Source organism: Phyllobates terribilis, unplaced genomic scaffold, assembly GCF_046119375.1.
Source record: "Phyllobates terribilis strain yellow unplaced genomic scaffold, ASM4611937v1 Scaffold_8__6_contigs__length_399053987, whole genome shotgun sequence".
NCBI classification, from domain to species: Eukaryota; Metazoa; Chordata; class Amphibia; order Anura; family Dendrobatidae; genus Phyllobates; species Phyllobates terribilis.
The window spans coordinates 186,782,704-186,804,902 of record NW_027362768.1 but is presented as its reverse complement, the minus strand read 5'-3'; the positions used below and the strand labels follow the sequence as shown (position 1 = coordinate 186,804,902).

The following is a 22,199-nucleotide window of genomic DNA, read 5'->3' as shown; positions in this document are numbered from 1 at the left end:
GATCATAGATAGATTACAGGATCTGAATGGAAATGAACAATTGTTTCCTTTTCTATTTCTGACGGGTCCTAATAAGTAAGAGGATTGGGGCGTTCAGTGTCATATGAAAGGGGTACAAGGGAGGACGCGGTGCGACTAATAGGACCCATCCCCCATAGTCAGACATTATTGACATGTGCCACAAATAGATAAATAGTGTTACATATAAAGGCATCATTAAGATAAACGATTGGACGGCAAGGAGCCCATATACTTGTACAGATGTTCTGTCTCTGTCCGCCCTGCTAATATCTATGATCTATTATCGGTCCGTCTTGCAATCTAATAATATATCTGTATCTCTATTCCATATGTATCTCGTTTCTATTATCTATCTAATCTTTTTGGTTTCTATGAGTCTCTTAACCAAGAACGTATTGGATTTTTTGGCAAGATGTGTAAAACTCCTAAATACGCAGATGGCATTTCCTGAAACGCCACTTCAGCTGCCCATCTCACCACGTCAAACTGTTTGGCAGCAGGAAAAACACAAAATCAGCATGTCAGCGGCGAGTATAATGACGGATGCGGACCGCTGATTTTACCCTTTAGTTGCGGTTACATTTTGATGATTTTAGGATCCTTGTTTCTTATTCCTTCCTTTTGGAGACAGCGGGGAATCGGAAGGAAGTTTTGGCTCCACTTATGCCGATCTTCTGTTTTGTCTACAGTCTTTACATTTTTCCCTTTGTGATGTTCACCAACCCAAGAGAATGAAGACCCCTATTGATGACCTCTTGCTATCTATCAGATTGGGCAATGACCTCTGCCCTATTGTGCGGTATCACTGCCATACCCAGAATTGAGCTTGTAAAGGGGAATTTCAATTTGGGCAACATCTATTCAATGGTCGCTTCGATCGATGACAAGTCGCTGCTGTTTATGATGCACAGTGACCCCAAAAAACATCTACTCACTCTGGGCTGTGCTTTCTTCTAGGCACCAGAGGTCACAGTGTGCAGGGCGGCATTTACTAGGAGGCGGCAGAGGAGCAAAAATCATTCCTTTCACCAGCACCCAGTGGTGGCTGTATAAATCTGTATGTACTGAGCTCCCCCTAGTGGTGGCTGTATAAATCTGTATGTACTGAGCTCCCCCTAGTGGTGGCTGTATAAATCTGTATGTAGTGAGCTCCCCCTAGTGGTGACTGTATAAATCTGTATGTACTGAGCTCCCCCTAGTGGTGGCTGTATAAATCTGTATGAACTGAGCTCCCCCTAGTGGTGGCTGTATAAATCTGTATGTAGTGAGCTCCCCCTAGTGGTGACTGTATAAATCTGTATGTACTGAGCTCCCCCTAGTGGTGGCTGTATAAATCTGTATGAACTGAGCTCCCCCTAGTGGTAGCTGTATAAATCTGTATGTAGTGAGCTCCCCCTAGTGGTGACTGTATAAATCTGTATGTACTGAGCTCCCCCTAGTGGTGGCTGTATAAACCTGTATGTAGTGAGCTCCCCCTAGTGTTGGCTGTATAAATCATATGGAGTGAGCTTCCCCTAGCGGTGGCTGTATAAATCTGTATGTAGTGAGCTTCCCCTAGCGGTGACTGTATAAATCATATGGAGTGAGCTTCCCCTAGCGGTGGCTATATAAATAAGTACAGTACAGACCAAAAGTTTGGACACACCTTCTCATTTAAAGATTTTTCTGTATTTTCATGACTATGAAAGTTGTACATTCACACTGAAGGCATCAAAACTATGAATTACCACATGTGGAATTATATACTTAACAAAAAAGTGTGAAACAACTGAAAATATGTCTTATATTCTAGGTTCTTCAAAGTAGCCACCTTTTGCTTTGATGAGTGCTTTGCACACTCTTGGCATTCTCTTGATGAGCTTCAAGAGGTAGTCACCGGAAATGGTCTTCCAACAATCTTGAAGGAGTTCCCAGAGATGCTTAGCACTTGTTGGCCCTTTTGCCTTCACTCTGCGGTCCAGCTCACCCCAAACCATCTCGATTGGGTTCAGGTCTGGTGACTGTGGAGGCCAGGTCATCTGGCGTAGCACCCCATCACTCTCCTTCTTGGTCAAATAGCCCTTACACAGCCTGGAGGTGTTTGGGGTCATTGTCCTGTTGAAAAATAAATGATGGTCCAACTAAACGCAAACCGGATGGAATAGCATGCCGCTGCAAGATGCTGTGGTAGCCATGCTGGTTCAGTATGCCTTCAATTTTGAATAAATCCTCAACAGTGTCACCAGCAAAGCCCCCCCACACCATCACACCTCCTCCTCCATGCTTCACGGTGGGAACCAGGCATGTAGAGTCCATCCGTTCACCTTTTCTGCGTCGCACAAAGACACGGTGGTTGGAACCAAAGATCTCAAATTTGGACTCATCAGACCAAAGCACAGATTTCCACTAGTCTAATGTCCATTCCTTGTGGTTTTTAGCCCAAACAAGTCTCTTCTGCTTGTTGCCTGTCCTTAGCAGTGGTTTCCTAGCAGCTATTTTACCATGAAGGCCTGCTGCACAAAGTCTCCTCTTAACAGTTGTTGTAGAGGTGTGTCTGCTGCTAGAACTCTGTGTGGCATTGACCTGGTCTCTAATCTGAGCTGCTGTTAACCTGCGATTTCTGAGGCTGGTGACTCGGATAAACTTATCCTCAGAAGCAGAGGTGACTCTTGGTCTTCCTTTCCTGGGGCGGTCCTCATGTGAGACAGTTTCTTTGTAGCGCTTGATGGTTTTTGCAACTGCACTTGGGGACACTTTCAAAGTTTGCCCAATTTTTCGGACTGACTGACCTTCATTTCTTAAAGTAATGATGGCCACTCGTTTTTCTTTACTTAGCTGCTTTTTTCTTGCCATAATACAAATTCTAACAGTCTATTCAGTAGGACTATCAGCTGTGTATCCACCTGACTTCTGCACAACACAACTGGTGGTCCCAACCCCATTTATAAGGCAAGAAACCCCACTTATTAAACCTGACAGGGCACACCTGTGAAGTGAAAACCATTTCCGGTGACTATCTCTTGAAACTCATCAAGAGAATGCCAAGAGTGCGCAAAGCAGTCATCAAAGCAAAAGGTGGCTACTTTGAAGAACCTAGAATATAAGACATATTTTCAGTTGTTTCACACTTTTTTGTTAAGTATATAATTCCACATGTGGTAATTCATAGTTTTGATGCCTTCAGTGTGAATGTACAATTTTCATAGTCATGAAAATACAGAAAAATCTTTAAATGAGAAGGTGTGTCCAAACTTTTGGTCTGTACTGTATGTAGTGAACTCCCCCTAGTAGTGACTGTATAAATATGTATGTAGTGAGCTCCTCCTAGTGGTGACTGTATAAATATGTATGTAGTGAGCCCCCCCTAGTGGTGACTGTATAAATATGTATGTAGTGAGCTCCCCCTAGTAGTAACTGTATAAATATGTATGTAGTGAGCTCCTCCTAGTGGTGACTGTATAAATATGTATGTAGTGAGCCCCCCCTAGTAGTGACTGTATAAATATGTATGTAGTGAGCTCCTCCTAGTGGTGACTGTATAAATATGTATGTAGTGAGCTCCTCCTAGTGGTGACTGTATAAATATGTATGTAGTGAGCCCCCCCTAGTGGTGACTGTATAAATATGTATGTAGTGAGCTCCCCCTAGTAGTAACTGTATAAATATGTATGTAGTGAGCTCCCCCTAGTGGTGACTGTATAAATATGTATGTAGTGAGCCCCCCCTAGTGGTGACTGTATAAATATGTATGTAGTGAGCTCCCCCTAGTAGTAACTGTATAAATATGTATGTAGTGAGCTCCTCCTAGTGGTGACTGTATAAATATGTATGTAGTGAGCAGCCCCTAGTGGTGACTGTATAAATATGTATGTAGTGAGCAGCCCCTAGTGGTGACTGTATAAATATGTATGTAGTGAGCAGCCCCTAGTGGTGACTGTATAAATCTGTATGTAGTGAGCCCCCCTAGTGCTGACTGTATAAATATGTATGTAGTGAACTCCTCCTAGTGGTGACTGTATAAATCTGTATGTAGTGAGCCCCCCCTAGTGGTGACTGTATAAATATGTATGTAGTGAGCTCCTCCTAGTGCTGACTGTATAAATATGTATGTAGTGAGCCCCCCCTAGTGGTGACTGTATAAATCTGTATGTAGTGAGCTCCTCCTAGTGGTGACTGTATAAATCTGTATGTAGTGAGCTCCTCCTAGTGGTGACTGTATAAATCTGTATGTAGTGAGCTCCTCCTAGTGGTGACTGTATAAATATGTATGTAGTGAGCCCCCCCTAGTGGTGACTGTATAAATATGTATGTAGTGAGCCCCCCCTAGTGGTGACTGTATAAATATGTATGTAGTGAGCTCCTCCTAGTGCTGACTGTATAAATATGTATGTAGTGAGCCCCCCCTAGTGGTGACTGTATAAATCTGTATGTAGTGAGCTCCTCCTAGTGGTGACTGTATAAATCTGTATGTAGTGAGCTCCTCCTAGTGGTGACTGTATAAATCTGTATGTAGTGAGCTCCTCCTAGTGGTGACTGTATAAATATGTATGTAGTGAACTCCTCCTAGTGGTGACTGTATAAATATGTATGTAGTGAGCCCCCCCTAGTGGTGACTGTATAAATATGTATGTAGTGAGCCCCCCCTAGTGGTGACTGTATAAATATGTATGTAGTGAGCTCCTCCTAGTGGTGACTGTATAAATCTGTATGTAGTGAGCTCCCTCTAGCGGTGGCTGTATAAATATGTATGTAGTGAGCTCCCTCTAGTGGTGGCTGCATAAATCTGTATGTAGTGAACTCCTCCTAGTGGTGACTGTATAAATCTGTATGTAGTGAGCTCCTCCTAGTGGTGACTGTATAAATCTGTATGTAGTGAGCCCCCCCTAGTGGTGACTGTATAAATATGTATGTAGTGAACTCCTCCTAGTGGTGACTGTATAAATCTGTATGTAGTGAGCCCCCCTAGTGGTGACTGTATAAATATGTATGTAGTGAGCTCCCTCTAGTGGTGACTGTATAAATATGTATGTAGTGAGCTCCCTCTAGTGGTGACTGTATAAATATGTATGTAGTGAGCTCCCTCTAGTGGTGACTGTATAAATATGTATGTAGTGAGCTCCCTCTAGTGGTGACTGTATAAATATGTATGTAGTGAGCCCCCCCCCCTAGTGGTGACTGTATAAATATGTATGTAGTGAGCTCCCTCTAGTGGTAGCTGTATAAATCTGTATGTAGTGAGCTCCCCCTAGTGGTGACTGTATAAATATGTATGTAGTGAGCCCCCCCTAGTGCTGACTGTATAAATCTGTATGTAGTGAGCTCCCCCTAGTGGTGACTGTATAAATCTGTATGTAGTGAGCCCCCCCCTAGTGCTGACTGTATAAATCTGTATGTAGTGAGCTCCCTCTAGTGGTGACTGTATAAATCTGTATGTAGTGAGCTCCTCCTAGTGGTGACTGTATAAATCTGTATGTAGTGAGCCCCCCCTAGTGGTGACTGTATAAATCTGTATGTAGTGAGCCCCCCCTAGTGCTGACTGTATAAATCTGTATGTAGTGAACTCCTCCTAGTGGTGACTGTATAAATCTGTATGTAGTGAGCTCCTCCTAGTGCTGACTGTATAAATCTGTATGTAGTGAGCTCCTCCTAGTGGTGACTGTATAAATCTGTATGTAGTGAGCCCCCCCTAGTGGTGGCTGTATAAATCTGTATGTAGTGAGCCCCCCCTAGTGCTGACTGTATAAATCTGTATGTAGTGAACTCCTCCTAGTGGTGACTGTATAAATCTGTATGTAGTGAGCTCCTCCTAGTGGTGACTGTATAAATCTGTATGTAGTGAGCCCCCCCTAGTGGTGACTGTATAAATCTGTATGTAGTGGGCTCCCTCTAGTGGTGACTGTATAAATATGTATGTAGTGAGCTCCCCCTAGTGGTGGCTGTATAAATCTGTATGTACTGAGCTCCCCCTAGTGGTGGCTGTATAAATCTGTATGTAGTGAGCCCCCCCTAGTGGTGACTGTATAAATATGCATGTAATGAACTCCTCCTAGTGCTGACTGTATAAATCTGTATGTAGTGAGCTCCCCCTAGTGGTGGCTGTATAAATCTGTATGTAGTGAGCTACCCCTAGTGGTGGCTGTATAAATCTGTATGTAGTGAGCCCCCCCTAGTGGTGACTGTATAAATATGTATGTAATGAACTCCTCCTAGTGCTGACTGTATAAATCTGTATGTAGTGAGCTCCCCCTAGTGGTGGCTGTATAAATCTGTATGTACTGAGCTCCCCCTAATGGTGGCTGTATAAATCTGTATGTAGTGAGCCCCCCCTAGTGCTGACTGTATAAATATGTATGTAGTGAACTCCTCCTAGTGCTGACTGTATAAATCTGTATGTAGTGAGCCCCCCCTAGTGCTGACTGTATAAATCTGTATGTAGTGAGCCCCCCCTAGTGCTGACTGTATAAATCTGTATGTAGTGAGCTCCCTCTAGTGGTGACTGTATAAATATGTATGTAGTGAGCCCCCCCTAGTGGTGACTGTATAAATATGTATGTAGTGAGCCCCCCCTAGTGGTGACTGTATAAATATGTATGTAGTGAGCTCCTCCTAGTGGTGACTGTATAAATATGTATGTAGTGAGCTCCTCCTAGTGGTGACTGTATAAATATGTATGTAGTGAGCTCCTCCTAGTGGTGACTGTATAAATATGTATGTAGTGAGCTCCCTCTAGTGGTGGCTGTATAAATCTGTATGTAGTGAGCCCCCCCTAGTGGTGACTGTATAAATATGTATGTAGTGAGCCCCCCCTAGTGGTGACTGTATAAATATGTATGTAGTGAGCTCCTCCTAGTGGTGACTGTATAAATATGTATGTAGTGAGCTCCCTGTAGTGGTGGCTGTATAAATCTGTATGTAGTGAGCCCCCCCTAGTGGTGACTGTATAAACATGTATGTAGTGAGCCCCCCCTAGTGGTGACTGTATAAATATGTATGTAGTGAGCTCCTCCTAGTGGTGACTGTATAAATATGTATGTAGTGAGCTCCTCCTAGTGGTGACTGTATAAATATGTATGTAGTAAGCTCCTCCTAGTGGTGACTGTATAAATATGTATGTAGTGAGCTCCTCCTAGTGGTGACTGTATAAATCTGTATGTAGTGAGCTCCTCCTAGTGGTGACTGTATAAATCTGTATGTAGTGAGCTCCTCCTAGTGGTGACTGTATAAATATGTATGTAGTGAGCCCCCCCTAGTGGTGACTGTATAAATATGTATGTAGTGAGCCCCCCCTAGTGGTGACTGTATAAATATGTATGTAGTGAGCTCCTCCTAGTGGTGACTGTATAAATATGTATGTAGTGAGCTCCTCCTAGTGGTGACTGTATAAATATGTATGTAGTGAGCTCCCTCTAGCGGTGGCTGTATAAATCTGTATGTAGTGAGCTCCTCCTAGTGGTGACTGTATAAATATGTATGTAGTGAGCTCCTCCTAGTGGTGACTGTATAAATATGTATGTAGTGAGCTCCCTCTAGTGGTGGCTGTATAAATCTGTATGTAGTGAGCTCTTCCTAGTGGTGACTGTATAAATATGTATGTAATGAGCTCCTCCTAGTGGTGACTGTATAAATATGTATGTAGTGAGCTCCTCCTAGTGGTGACTGTATAAATATGTATGTAGTGAGCTCCTCCTAGTGGTGACTGTATAAATATGTATGTAGTGAGCTCCTCCTAGTGGTGACTGTATAAATATGTATGTAGTGAGCTCCCTCTAGTGGTGGCTGTATAAATCTGTATGTAGTGAGCTCCTCCTAGTGGTGACTGTATAAATATGTATGCAGTGAGCTCCTCCTAGTGGTGACTGTATAAATATGTATGTAGTGAGCTCCTCCTAGTGGTGACTGTATAAATATGTATGTAGTGAGCTCCTCCTAGTGGTGACTGTATAAATATGTATGTAATGAGCTCCTCCTAGTGGTGACTGTATAAATATGTATGTAGTGAGCTCCTCCTAGTGGTGACTGTATAAATATGTATGTAGTGAGCTCCTCCTAGTGGTGACTGTATAAATATGTATGTAGTGAGCTCCTCCTAGTGGTGACTGTATAAATATGTATGTAGTGAACTCCTCCTAGTGGTGACTGTATAAATATGTATGTAGTGAGCTCCTCCTAGTGGTGACTGTATAAATATGGCAACCCAGGAGTTTATTAAAGCAAAGAAGTGGAATATTCTTGAATGGCCAAGTCAGTCACCTGATCTCAACCCAATTGAGCAGCATTTCACTTGTTAAAGACTAAACTTCAGACAGAAAGGCCCACAAACAAACAGCAACTGAAAACCACCGCAGTGAAGGCCTGGCAGAGCATCAAAAAGGAGGAAACACAGCGTCCGGTGATGTCCATGAGTTCAAGACTTCGGGCAGTCATTGCCAACAAAGGGTTTTCAACCAAGTACTAGAAATGAACATTTTATCTACAATTATTTAATCTGTCCAATTACTTTTGGTCCCTTTAAAAACAGGGTGGCACATGTTAAGGAGCTGAAACTCCTAAACCCTTCATCCAATTTTAATGTGGATACCCTCAAATGAAAGCTGAAAGTCTGAACTTCAACTGCATCTGAATTGTTTTGTTTAAAATTCATTGTGGTAATGTCTAGAACCAAAATTAGAAATATGTTGTCTCTGTCCAAATATATATGGACCTAACTGTAGTGAGCCCCCTCTAGTGGTGACTGTATAAATATGTATGTAGTGAGCTCCTCCTAGTGGTGACTATATAAATCTGTATATAGTGAGCCCCCTCTAGTGGTGACTGTATAAATATGTATGTAGTGAGCTCCCCCTAGTGGTGACTATATAAATCTGTATATAGTGAGCCCCCTCTAGTGGTGACTGTATAAATATGTATGTAGTGAGCTCCTCCTAGTGGTGACTATATAAATCTGTATATAGTGAGCCCCCTCTAGTGGTGACTGTATAAATATGTATGTAGTGAGCTCCCCCTAGTGGTGACTATATAAATCTGTATATAGTGAGCCCCCTCTAGTGGTGACTGTATAAATCTGTGTGTAGTGAGCTCCTCCTAGTGGTGACTATATAAATCTGTATATAGTGAGCCCCCTCTAGTGGTGACTGTATAAATATGTATGTAGTGAGCTCCTCCTAGTGGTGACTATATAAATCTGTATATAGTGAGCTCTCTCTAGTGGTGGCTGGAAATATTATAATATTAAATATAATTGGAAATATTGTGCCCATATATTTCTGTCCAAAATAAAATATGGCCCTTCTGCACCATCCCTGCGCCGCTCACACATGTACGCTCGGCTCAGTCGTGCTCCCACTGTATCAATGCAATTCAATTCAATGGAAATCAAATCAATTAAAAAGTGTGCGTTACCTCATGTGTCTTTATGTTAATGTACCCGCCATGGTAGGTGAGAGGGCGATGCCGCCATGTTGCCGGAGCAGGGACGCACTGGGCGCTTGTCTGCCCAAAACAGGAAAGCAGCTTGAGGAAATTGACTTCATTGATGAGACGGAGGACGACCAGGAACAGGAACACGGACACGGTGCTGACGGCGAGCACGGGGACCCTCTACAAATAACAGCACGAGAGAGAAGGGTTAGGCCGCAGAACACAAGGCGATCGTGTGCCAAATATATCACATGTTACACACTACGGCTAGCTTCTTCCTACTCGTAAATGGCTGATAACATCGAGCAACAGCAAAGAGACAAGTCAAACAACAAAACTCTGGGATCCCAGGTCTTTTCAATGAGACTTTTGAAGGCCAGCTGCTTTCCAGTTGTTGCAAAACCACAACTTCTAGTATCTATGCCTTAGAGCATGCTGGGAGTTGTAGTTTTGCAACAGCTGGAGAGCAACAGGTTGTAATAAAGAGATCTTGATGGTCTTACAAGGAAACAAAAATGATCGAGCAGCCATATCCTTTATTATATGAGCACTGGTGTAAGGGCTCACCAGGTGAGGTGGATCCGCTATGCCTCTGGCCGGGTGGGCACATGGCCCCCAGGCATTGGCGCAGCTTCCAGAGGACACGTGAAAAAGTGCCGACTAGGACTTACTGGAAACTCAGGAGCAGACGGTCAGATGGAGGGGAACCCAGCAGGGACGGATGCGAGTTGAAACACAGTAGTACAGATAATGGAGCAAACAAGGAACAATGGAGTCTCAATCCCAAGACACAGGTCTGTGTGTCAATAGGCCTTAAATAGGCCTAGGGGAGATGATGATCCATGCCTGGCAACCTGCAAATCCCGACGTGGAGCACAACAGAGGGCAGCAGACCCTGGAGAAGGGAGCGGAGCCTGGGATACCCAGGACAGGTGTGTAACAACTCAGCCAATGCTCATTCGGGGGACCCGTAATGTACATGCTTGATCATTTAAGTTGAGGATGAACATGTTTTCCAAAGGAATTGGGGAGCCCCTTATTTCTTAAAAGGGCACTGAAATACCACAGGACGACACCGTTTCCCCCCCCAACATCATCTGCCAGAGAAAAGTCAGGAGGCCTCCAAACCTATTAGATGGTCAGCTGGTACGGGCAAAAATCGTCATGTCCGGCTGAGTTTTCTCTAATATGTATGGGGGGCTCAGAGGGTCATTCCCTAAAAGTTATCCCCTATCTTTTGAATAGGGGATAAATTACAGAATGCTGTGACCCAAACAATGGGAAGCTAAGCAATCCCAAGAACGGGAATCTAGATCCCGGGAACCACTTTGTGCAGAGCTCAATCTCCGCTTTATTCATTGTCTATGGGATTGATGGAAACCTTGGAGAACAGCGCTCAGCTGTGATCGCCAGTCTCCAAGACAATGAATGGAGGCTGAGAAATAATATGTTGTCAGTTTTACATTTTTTGGAACAAGACAAAACCTCTAAAAAGGGTTTCTCCAAAATAAGAAGTGATAGCAGGTGGTGGGACCGTCTGCTGGGCTGCGTCTCCTACACAGACTTCCCTGCAGAGCATCGCTCCTATCCAACTGCTGTGCAGGGAACAGCATCTTAGTAGCATTCGCTTCTTCTCTTCATTCCCAGAATCATGGCAATATTAGAGGATGAAAATACCCCTTTAAGAAACCGGAAACCCCACAATGCATCTCAAGTCAAATCCTTCTGCCTCAATAACATAATGTATTCCTGCTTGTAAAGACTCTAGAAGAAGAAGAGAATAACCCCACCACTGTGCAGAGGTCTCTGCTTTAGTAAATGCCCAGTATGACGCCCATTCATCCCAACACCTACTGTTAGAGCCCATATTACCGAGCCTCACCGCGGTGTAATACCCAGACCTTTTCTTTGTTCTTAATATCTGTCAGGAAAAATAAAAAAAAGTCCTACACAATTATATTAAAAGCTTTCTGCGTGTAAGATACAAGAGAAATTACCTGTAATAGCTTTCCTCTCTCCCAGAACTACCCAGGGTTGACTGCTCCATTTTCTAGCGCCATTTCCCCTTTCCTCTTTGATGTCTGATCACTTATGATTACTCTTCCATCACCACTGATTACTCCGAAGTCACAAAGAAAAAAACTCTTAAAACGGAAAAAAAAAGCCTCAAAGTTAAGATTATAGGTGGTTTCTCTCTAGGTTCTCAATTATTATCGTCAAGGTCAATGTCATTAACCCAAGTGCAAAGTCAAAGGTTGAGCTTAAGGTCAAAGCCAAAAGGCATAAAGAATCTACTGTTACACCCAACGGTGGCGCACGTGGAATTGTGGACCCACTGTGCCACAGACTGGGCCTGCCCTGGAGGGCGTCACTAAGCAGCTACCTTGGTGTTCACTGGAGCCTCTAGTGGTGAGGTCAGGCTTGTGCGGCAGGTAGCTGCCAGGTACCATTCCAGGGTGGTGTCCGGCAGTAGCTGCTGACCCCAGGGATCAGGTTAGCTGACACTGAATAGGGCCCCGTTCAGACTTAATAGATACAGTCCAGGATCACTGACACGGAGACTTAGATAGGCGAATGTTCAGATACTGGCCACTCAGGGACCAGGGGACAGGGCTGGCCGCACAAGGACCAGTGGATAATGTTCAGGCACTGGCCTTTGCGGGACCAGGGGAAGAGGGGACAGGCATTGGCCGCTCCAGGACCAGGGGACTACGAACTCAGGACTCTGGCCACCAGGGGACCTCACAACTCACTAGCAGTACAGCTTACTGACTAATAATTCAACTCGTTGTTTGGCCACTCCCTAGGGGGAGAAGGAGTCTTTTATACAAGATGCCTCCCAGAGCCATCTTGCAGGTGTACTATGTATCCTAAATGCCTCTCAGCAACAAGCTGAGAGCATTTAGCATACGCGCGTGCGGCCCCTTTAAGAGCAGTGGAGTGCGCGCTCATTAGACACCACCGGGAACTGCGGTGCACAGACGGGACTCAGGAAGCAGGAGCGCGATGGGGAAAGCACCGAGGGCCGAGGCGGCGAGTATGCTGGCGTCCCTGCACAGAGGGAGAAGGGGACACCGTGCAGGGGTGCTGGGCATAGCATTACATCTACTATGGATTCGAAAAGAGAAGTGGATCCATAAACATAACAGGTTTGATGCTGGATAAACTAAAAAGCAAAAGTTAAGGAATATTCTCGTTCTTTCCCTGGTGAACTATGGTCTTTCCATTTCAGATTCCCGGGTTGTGGTTCTCAGAGATGGTGACCACTATCAAATGTTTGTTTTGGTGAGCAATCCGTGTCAACAGTGAAGCCAGGTGTTCCCAATGGAAGAGTACTCAGGTCATAACCAGAAGTCAATACCGGGAGTCAAACGTTGGTGACCACTCTAAGATTGTCTGGAGTGGCGAAGAATCAGAGTTGATGTGAAGCCAGGGCTCGTCTCCAGAAGAGTACTCATGTCACTATAAAAATGCCTGGAGTGGTGTGGAATCAGTCAACATAAAACTAGAGTTTATCACTGGAAGAGTACTCAGGACATTAACTAGATAACTGACCAGAGGTCAAACTCAGGAGTCAGACAAGAAGTATCAGGAGACAGTCCAAAAGGAGAAAAGCTATGGAGAGGTCACCAGTTGGTGACCCCATTTAAGAATGTCTGGAGTGGTGAAGAATCAGAGTTGACGTGAAGCCAGCGCTTGTCTTCAGAAGAGTACTGGGGTCATAACAAGATAACTGACGAGAGATCAATATCGGGAGTCAAACCAGGAGTACTAGGGAACAATCCAAAGGAGAAATGATAAAAATAAAATCCCCAGTTATTCACTGTAGCGTCGGCGTCCCTGCCTCCTGCTAGGCAGGGACGCTGTTCCCCTCACCTCTCCGCTCCGTGCCCGGCGTCCTCCTCCCGCTCTGCTGGCAGCGCGCGCTGCTTCCCGGCCACTGTGCTTAGGGCGCGCGCGCTCCCCCTCTCTTAAAGGGGCCGCGCGCGCCGTCCTAAGGAGTCCCTGGCCAATGGCCGGAGGATCTCTCCATATATAAGGCACCTCCTCCAAAATGGAGGTGCCCGAGCAATGTTGTAGCATAGTTCATCACTCTGCTTCAGCCCTCAGGTCCCGTTACCAGTTACCTGCCAGTTTCCTGTCTGATACCTGCCTGTCTCGTGTCTATCTGCTGTTATTCCTGCGGTCCGACAGTCTGCCTACCAGCGCTGCCAGTCTGTCTATGGATCCGTCTGCCCGCTCACCTGGGAGCGCTCACCTGCTACCTGCCTGCTAGCCTACCTGGAGGCTCTGCCGTCACGTGCTGTGACCACCTGCCTGTCCAGAGAATCTTACCCGCTCACCTGGGAGCGCTCACCTGCTACCTGCCCGCTAGCCTACCTGGAAGCTCTGCCGTCACGTGCTGTGACCACCTGCCCGTCCAGAGACTCTTGCCCGCTCACCTGGGAGCGTCCACCTGTTACCTGCCTATTTGCCTACCTGGAGGCTCTGCCGTCACTTGCTGTGACCACCCGCTTGTCCAGAGACTCTCACCCGCTCACCTGGGATCGTCCACCCGCTACCTGCCTGCTTGCCTACCTGGAGGCTCAGCCGTCACTTGCTGTGACCACCCGCTTGTCCAGAGACTCTCGCCCGCTCACCTGGGAGCGTCCACCCGCTACCTGCCTGCTTGCCTACCTGGAGGCTCAGCCGTCACTTGCTGTGACCACCCACTTGTCCAGAGACTCTCGCCCGCTCACCTGGGAGTGTCCACCCGCTACCTGCCTGCTAGCCTACCTGGAGGCTTAGCCATCACTTGCCGTGACCACCCGCCTGTCTAGAAACTGCCCCCGTCACTTGCCGTGACCTCCTGCCCTCTTACCCAGTGACTGTCCCCGTCACTGGCCGTGATCTCCTGCCCTCTTACCCAGAGACTGTCCAAGTTACTTGCCGTGATCTCCTGCCCTCTTACCCAGAGACTGTCCCCGTCACTAGCCGTGACTGCCTGCCCGCCTTCCCTGGGTGTCACCCGCTTCCTTACAAGGACTGCCCCTTTGTATAGTTGCTCTGTGGTTCCACCTCCCAGACCCGTTACATTCACCACTATAAAAAGGGCTGGAGTTGTTTGCAATCAGAGTCTACATAGAGCCAGGGCTGCTCACCGGAAGAGTTTTCAGGTCATAACCAGACAACTGACAGACAAGAAGTACCAGAGGACAATCTGAAGGAGAAAATAAAAGGTTGGAGTTAGGCTCAAAACAGTTGAGAACCAGTTTCTAAAGAATGAATCTTGTACATGTTGAAGCCTCTCCAGCTCCATCTTCACTTTCTAAAGGTGCTGCCTATTGTCTTCAGGACCGGTCATGGTAGAGACCTGATTCACAAGCGGTTGTGTGAAGTACGCCAGTTTCCAAGGACAGGAGAGTGGCACTGGAATATGTCAAAATGAAGCAAAGGCTAGGATGCTTTGTACGAATGCATGGACTTGAAGAATACTAGGGTCGTCAAGTCAAGATCAGTAGACAGGATGATGGTTAAGATCTCAGGTAAAGATGGAAGTCAATGCCAAGTGGTAGGTTGACAGACCCAGGCTCAATATTTGGAGGCATGACACTGTATTAGGGTAAACTGCCCAGGTTGAACCTCAGGGGGTGTAGACATAAGTCATAAGTTAGAAAAGGTAACTGTCAGTCAATGATGAAGCCAAAATATAGAGGAATAAGGACTATATGTGAAGGCATAATGCCTCCATAGAAGAGGAGCACTCTGAGCCTACAGGTAAACATGGGGCTGATGTGAACATGTGCAATATGGAAGCAAAACTTTAGGACACCAAAGAATGAAAAAAAAAAAAGATGGCACTACAGGAAGCAATGTAATGTGATAGAGCCTGTAAATCCACAGAGATTTTGTAGCTTGCTGCTGAACCGGCAGCAGGACGATTCACTACTAGACAGCAGCAGAAGGCCGAGGTGCGCGATGACCTATAAAGCAGAATCCACTAAATCAGCGTATCACACCATCATATCCAGACGATGAGGAGTTACTGTTTCCTACTGTAGAATTTCAAGTATGAAGCCGAGAACTCCAGAGACTTCAGTCAATAGACTGAGCCGACATGATGGATTCCCGCCTCATGGACATTTATAGCCGCCAGTAAATATTTCTGGACAAAATGAGTTTCTATAGGCCTTTATCATAGCGGAGGAAGAATCCTCAGTCAGCCAGAGCTGTCAACCTATTATATAGATATGACAGAAATGATTATACCCAACCGAACCTAGGGTGATAGACACAGTGCCCCCATAAAATAATGGCCATGGTATGCCCGTAACTAGGAGTCACGGTGCCCCCCATAACAAGGACATCCACAGCGTGCCCATAACAGTGACATCCACAGCGTGCCCATAACAGTGACATCCACAGCGTGCCCATAACAGTGACATCCACAGTGCCCTCCATAACAGTGACATCCACAGCGTGCCCATAACAGTGACATCCACAGTGCCCTCCATAACAGTGACATCCACAGCGTGCCCTCCATAACAGTGACATCCACAGCCTGCCCTCCATAACAGTGACATCCACAGCGTGCCCATAACAGTGACATCCACAGCGTGCCCTCCATAACAGTGACATCCACAGCGTGCCCATAACAGTGACATCCACAGTGCCCTCCATAACAGTGACATCCACAGCGTGCCCATAACAGTGACATCCACAGTGCCCTCCATAACAGTGACATCCACAGCGTGCCCTCCATAACAGTGACATCCACAGCGTGCCCATAACAGTGACATCCACAGCGTGCCGTCCATAACAGTGACATCCACAGCGTGCCCATAACAGTGACATCCACAGCGTGCCCTCCATAACAGTGACATCCACAGCGTGCCCATAACAGTGACATCCACAGTGCCCTCCATAACAGTGACATCCACAGCGTGCCCTCCATAACAGTGACATCCACAGCGTGCCCATAACAGTGACATCCACAGCGTGCCCATAACAGTGACAACCGCAGCGTGCCCATAACAGTGACATCCACAGTGCCCTCCATAACAGTGACATCCACAGCGTGCCCTCCATAACAGTGACATCCACAGCGTGCCCATAACAGTGACATCCACAGCGTGCCCATAACAGTGACATCCACAGCGTGCCCATAACAGTGACATCCACAGCTTGCCCATAACAGTGACATCCACAGCGTGCCCATAACAGTGATAGCCACAGTGCCCTCCATAACAGGGACATCCACAGCGTGCCCATAACAGTGACATCCACAGCTTGCCCATAACAGTGATAGCCACAGTGCCCTCCATAACAGGGACATCCACAGCGTGCCCATAACAGTGACATCCACAGCTTGCCCATAACAGTGATAGCCACAGTGCCCTCCATAACAGGGACATCCACAGCGTGCCTATAACAGTATTATTCATAGAGTCCATAAAATCCAGAGTCCAGCTCGTAAAATCCCATGGCTTCCAGTACCATCTGTACGCTGATGACACCCAGATCTACCTCTCAGGCCCAGATGTCACCTCTCTGCTGTCCAGAATCCCAGCATGTCTATCAGCCATATCCTCCTTCTTCTCCTCCCGCTACCTCAAGCTCAATGTGGATAAAACTGAACTCATCATCTTTCCCCCATCTCGCGTATCTTCCCCACCTGATCTTTCTATCACAATAAATGACATTACTCTTTCCCCTGTACCGACAATCCGCTGCCTCGGAGTAACCCTTGACTCTGCCCTGTCCTTCAAACCCCACATCCAAGCTCTCGCCACCTCCTGTCGCCTCCAGCTCAAAAATATTCCCAGAATCCGTCCTTTCCTCAACCCTCAATCTACTAAACTGCTTGTGCATGCCCTCATCATCTCCCACCTCGACTACTGCAACATCCTCCTCTGTGGCCTTCCTGCTAGCACTCTCGCACCTCTCCAGGTCATCCGCTACTCCCCTTTGCAAATCCCTTCACTGGCTCCCATTTCCCCAGCGTATCCAGTTCAAACTACTAACAATGACCTACAAAGCCGTCCATAACCTCTCTCCTCCGTACATCTCTGAACTAATCTCCCAATATATTCCGTTATGTAACCTCCCAAGACCTCCTTCTCTCCTCCACACTTATTCGTTCCTGGCCCAATCGCCTCCAGTGCCGCGAGTGTGTGAATTGCACCCTACTGCAAGTTTCATCTGTGTGCAGTTTTAATGCTGGGTAGTCGCCCCTCCAGTGAGAGTGAGTGAGGGCGATTGTTCATTAGCATTCTGCACCTGTGTTACCTCCTTCTAACAAAAGGGGGCCGGCCGTGTCCTGGTGTGCATTTTTTCTTGAAACCTTGGCTGGTGAGTACCATTGCCTTTTGCTATTTTCTAAGCCTACATCCTGCCATGACCTCGCTTGCTGCCGCCCCCAACAACACCGGAGCTACTGCAGCCCCCCAACCTACTCTCTCCTTCCCCACCATCCTGTAGAATGTAACGTAAGGGCAGGGTCCTCTTCCCTCTGTACCAGTCTATCATTGTTAGTTCTTTTACTGTAAGTTATATCTGTATTTGGTATGTAACCAGGGGCGGACTGGATCACCGGAGGATCAGGAAAACCCCCGGTGGGCGCCGGGTCCCGATGGCCCCGCCCGCTACCCTCCCTGGGCCCTGTACAGAGAACAGAGGGCCCCCCCGGTTCGCTAATCATATCGGCAGCACTGCCGATATGATTAGTGATGGGCCCTCTGCAGCGGCAAAGCAGGGAGAGCGATCTCCCTGCTCTGCCTGCTGCCGCAGTGCCCCTCTGCCTCCTCTGCACAGCGCGACACTGCCGGCGCGTGCGCAGGAGGTCAGTCTCAGGGCGATGACGTCATCGCCCTGGGACTGCTTCCTGTGCGCACTGTGGAGGACGGACCCGGCGTCGCCCCGAGCAGCGGCTGCAGGCCTGCAGCTCATCTCGTGTGAGTATGAAAAGCAGGGGCTGGGAGGGGGGAGGGACCAGAGGGGTGACTGGGAGGACCCCGGCCGAGGCTGGCAGAAAATACTACTGGGCAATGGGCATGATTATCATCATGCCCAGTATGTCCTGCTGCCAGCCTCTGGTTACTGGTACTATGCCCAGCAGCATGTACTACCACCAGTGGCTGGCAGGACATGCTGGGTGGGCATGATAGTACCACGGAGGCTGGCAGGACATACTAGGCATGAATCATGCCTGCCTAGTATGTCTTGCCAGCCTCTGTGGTACTATCATGCCCACCTGGCATGTCCTGCCAGCCACTGGTGGTGGTGTGGTACTATCATGCTAGTACTACTAACACCAGTGGCTGGCTGGCAGGACATGCCGGATGGGCATGATAGTACCACAGAGGCTGGCAAGACATACAAGGCATGAATCATGCCTAGTATGTCCAGTCAGTCTCTGTGGTACTTACATGCCCAGCATGTCCTGCCAGCCACTGGTGGTACCATCATGCATGCCCATTGCCCATTTTGTTTTTTATTAAAGATGGGAGTCCCTACATGTGTTTTGTGTTTTATTTTTATTAAAAAAAAAATTTCTCTGTGTTGTGTTTTTTTTCTGCTTACTAGAAATTCATGGTGGCCATGTCTAGTTTGGCGTGACGCCATGAATTTCAGGCTTAGTACCAGCTGATAATACAAAGCTGGTACTAACCCCATTATTACCCAGCATGCCACCCCCCACTGGGGCCTTTGGAAGAGCCGGATAAAGCGCCTAGAAATGGCACTACGATGAATGCGCCAATTCCAGGGGTGGCTGTGGGCTGCCGTTTTCAGCGTCGGGGGCCCAGAATGCTTGGGCCTTACCATGCTGAGAACCCCAGCTGCCTGGTTTTACCTGGCTGGCGATCAAAATATGGCGGAAGCCCACACATTTTTTTTTTATTTTTTTTTAAATAATTAAAAAAAAAACATTGGGCTTTCCTGACTTTTGATCAGCAGCCACGGTAAAGCCAGGCAGCTGGGGGTGGCAGCCCGTAGCTGTCTGCTTTATCTGCGCTGAGAATCAAAAATTCTGCGGAGCGCTACGTCACTTTTGTTTTATTATTTATTTATTTTCACACTTCTATATGTGTGACAGTCCAAACAGCCAATCACAGACGCTGACACAGAGAATGGGAATCTGTGATTGGCTGCTGGAGTAACCTGAAAGCAGCCCCTACATAGTACCATACTAGAATATATGGGCTAATTGTACATTACTCGAACAGCCAATCACAGGCGCCCATCCTCTTTGACAGCATCTGTGATTGGCTGTTGGGTCGGTCACATATAGAAGTGTGAAAAGAAATTTTTAAAAACGATGTAGCGCTCTGCAGAATTTTTGATTCTCACCGCAGATAAAGCAGACAGCTACGGCCTGCCATCCCCCGCTGCTGGGCTTTACCTTGGCTGGCGATCAAAAGACAGAGAAGCCGAATATTTGTTTTAAACTTATTTAACTTTTTCTTTTTTTTAAAAAAAAATGCGTGGGCTTCCGCCATATGCTGATCGCCAGCCAGATAAAACAAGGCAGCTGCGGACTGGGATTCGCAGCATAGTAAGGCCCAAGCGTTCTTGGCCCCCCGCGCTGAAAATCGCAGCCCGCAGCCACCCCTGAAAATGGCGCATTCATCCTAGCTCCATTTCCAGGTGCTTTACCCGGCTCTTCCAGCGGCCCTGGTGGTGAGTGGCACCCTGGGTAATAATAGGGTTAGTACCAGGCCAGCTTTGTATTATCAGCTGGTACTAAGCCCGAAATTCATGGTGTCACGCCAAATTAGACATAGCCACCATGAATTTCTAGTAAACAGAAAAAAAAAAGACAGAAATTTTTTTTTTTATTAAAAATAAAACACATTTAGGGACGCCATCTTTAATAAAGAAAAATCCTCACTCCAACGTAATCCATAGGTCTTCTGTCTTCAGCTCTGCTACATCTTTGCCATCAGACGAGTGTTATGCACACGCCCGGGCTAGAGCGGCGTGTGCATGTGATTGGTAGTGATTCCACTGGACCGTGCCGGAGAGTGTATGCCTGGAGGGGCGTAACTAAGTATCTGCCCGATCCGACCAGGGTCGCACGACGGCATACGACGCCAGAGCACCAAGGAGGAACCGAGCAGAGGGACCAGGTGCTACTCCAGGACAGACCCCGGACACGGCTGTTGACCCACACAGGGGAATACAGGAACTGACTGGTAGACTGGCAGGCAGACGGGTATGCAGGCAGGCGGGTATGCAGGCAGGCGGGATAGGACCCAGTACACACCGGGATTCAGGAACAATACAGGCAAAGGGGTACAGGCAAGCACAACTAGAGTGCAGAAGACAGAGCAGGGAGGACAGGGCTCTGTTCACACTGAACAGACAGGAAGGGAAAGGCAGAGCCAGACACCCACAGGGTACTTGCAGTGAAGTAGCGAGTGGACCACAAACTCACAAACGGGAGTACAGAGACAACAGGCAGGAGTTAGGTACAAGTTCAGACTCTGCAGAAAAAGGAAGGGAACGGGCATAGAGGCAAAACAGGTAAAGGATAGGAGAGAGTTCAGACTGGAACTGAGTGTACGGAGAAGAACGACACTGCAGCGGGATACAGGAGCGGGTCTGGGAATACTGCCCCCAGAGAGGCGGGACGAACAGGCAAGGAGCGTGTTCAGACAGGACAGACAAGATACAGGACACAGTTCAGACACGGGAGCTGACACCGCAAGGCAGGAGAAATACAGGACTTAGTTCAGACACGGGAACTAATACCGTAAAGCAGGAGACATACAGGAAACAGTTCAGACACGGGAGCTGACACCGCAAGGCAGGAGACATACAGGACTTAGTTCAGACACGGGAACTAATACCGTAAAGCAGGAGACATACAGGACACAGTTCAGACACAGGAGCTGACACCGCAAGGCAGGAGACATACAGGACTTAGTTCAGACACGGGAACTAATACCGTAAAGCAGGAGACATACAGGACACAGTTCAGACACGGGAGCTGACACCGCAAGGCAGGAAACATACAGGACTTAGTTCAGACAGGCCTGGAAATAAGCCTCCAGGAAAGGCGGACAGGGAAACAAAGACGGGACCTGGCACCTTCAGAGTGCAAGCACACACTGAAAGAAACACATATGCACAGGCAGGGATAGAAGGGAGCTGCTGAGCTATATACCAAGAGACAGACAGCGATAGGCTGAGGACGCACAAGGGGTGTGACCCACAGCAGGTACAAAAGGCAGGAAGTGATCGGGCGCCGCCCTTAAGCAGCAGAAACAGACACAGACACAAACAAGACAGCATGGAGGGAAGCCAGAGAGACATTCTGGACAGGAGATCAAGTGCGCGCTCCTGCACAGTGGGAGATGGACCACTATGCAAGGACGCCGCCAGGTATGTTACAACGAGTATGTCTGCTGACTGATGAGCCGGCACAGAATGACACTGGAGCTCTGTTACTGTGTAGTGCCGCACTATGTTGCTTTTTTGTCATTTCATGTAGTGTAGAAGTCTTGGGAAAAGTGTGGATTGTGCTCTGGAAGTGATCAGTTATAGCTGACTATGTTATTTTCTGCAGAGATAAGTCCTGAATAGAAGATGTGATATATCGGTCTGCGGCAGATAAAGAACTTGTGAGTATGTGTATTACCTATACACGCACACTGACACTATATACAGAGCTCCTGTGTATAATATCAATGGTGATCCCTGTATTACTTGTACAATGACACTATATACAGAGCTCCTGTGTATAATGTCACTGGTGATCATTGCATTACCTGTACACTATACACTATATACAGAGCTCC

General features: G+C 47.2%; 1 protein-coding gene across 2 annotated transcripts in view; it reads right to left on the bottom strand.

The window, feature by feature from the left end:
* The window catches only part of ST6GALNAC3 (ST6 N-acetylgalactosaminide alpha-2,6-sialyltransferase 3), a 466,380-nt gene that overhangs the window by 344,754 nt on the left and 99,427 nt on the right, over positions 1-22,199 (bottom strand). For both annotated transcript variants that reach the window (XM_073643924.1, XM_073643925.1), the window contains exon 2: positions 9,400-9,597. In XM_073643924.1, the coding sequence (XP_073500025.1) occupies positions 9,400-9,597 (198 nt within the window). The remainder of the gene's footprint in view (positions 1-9,399; positions 9,598-22,199) is intronic.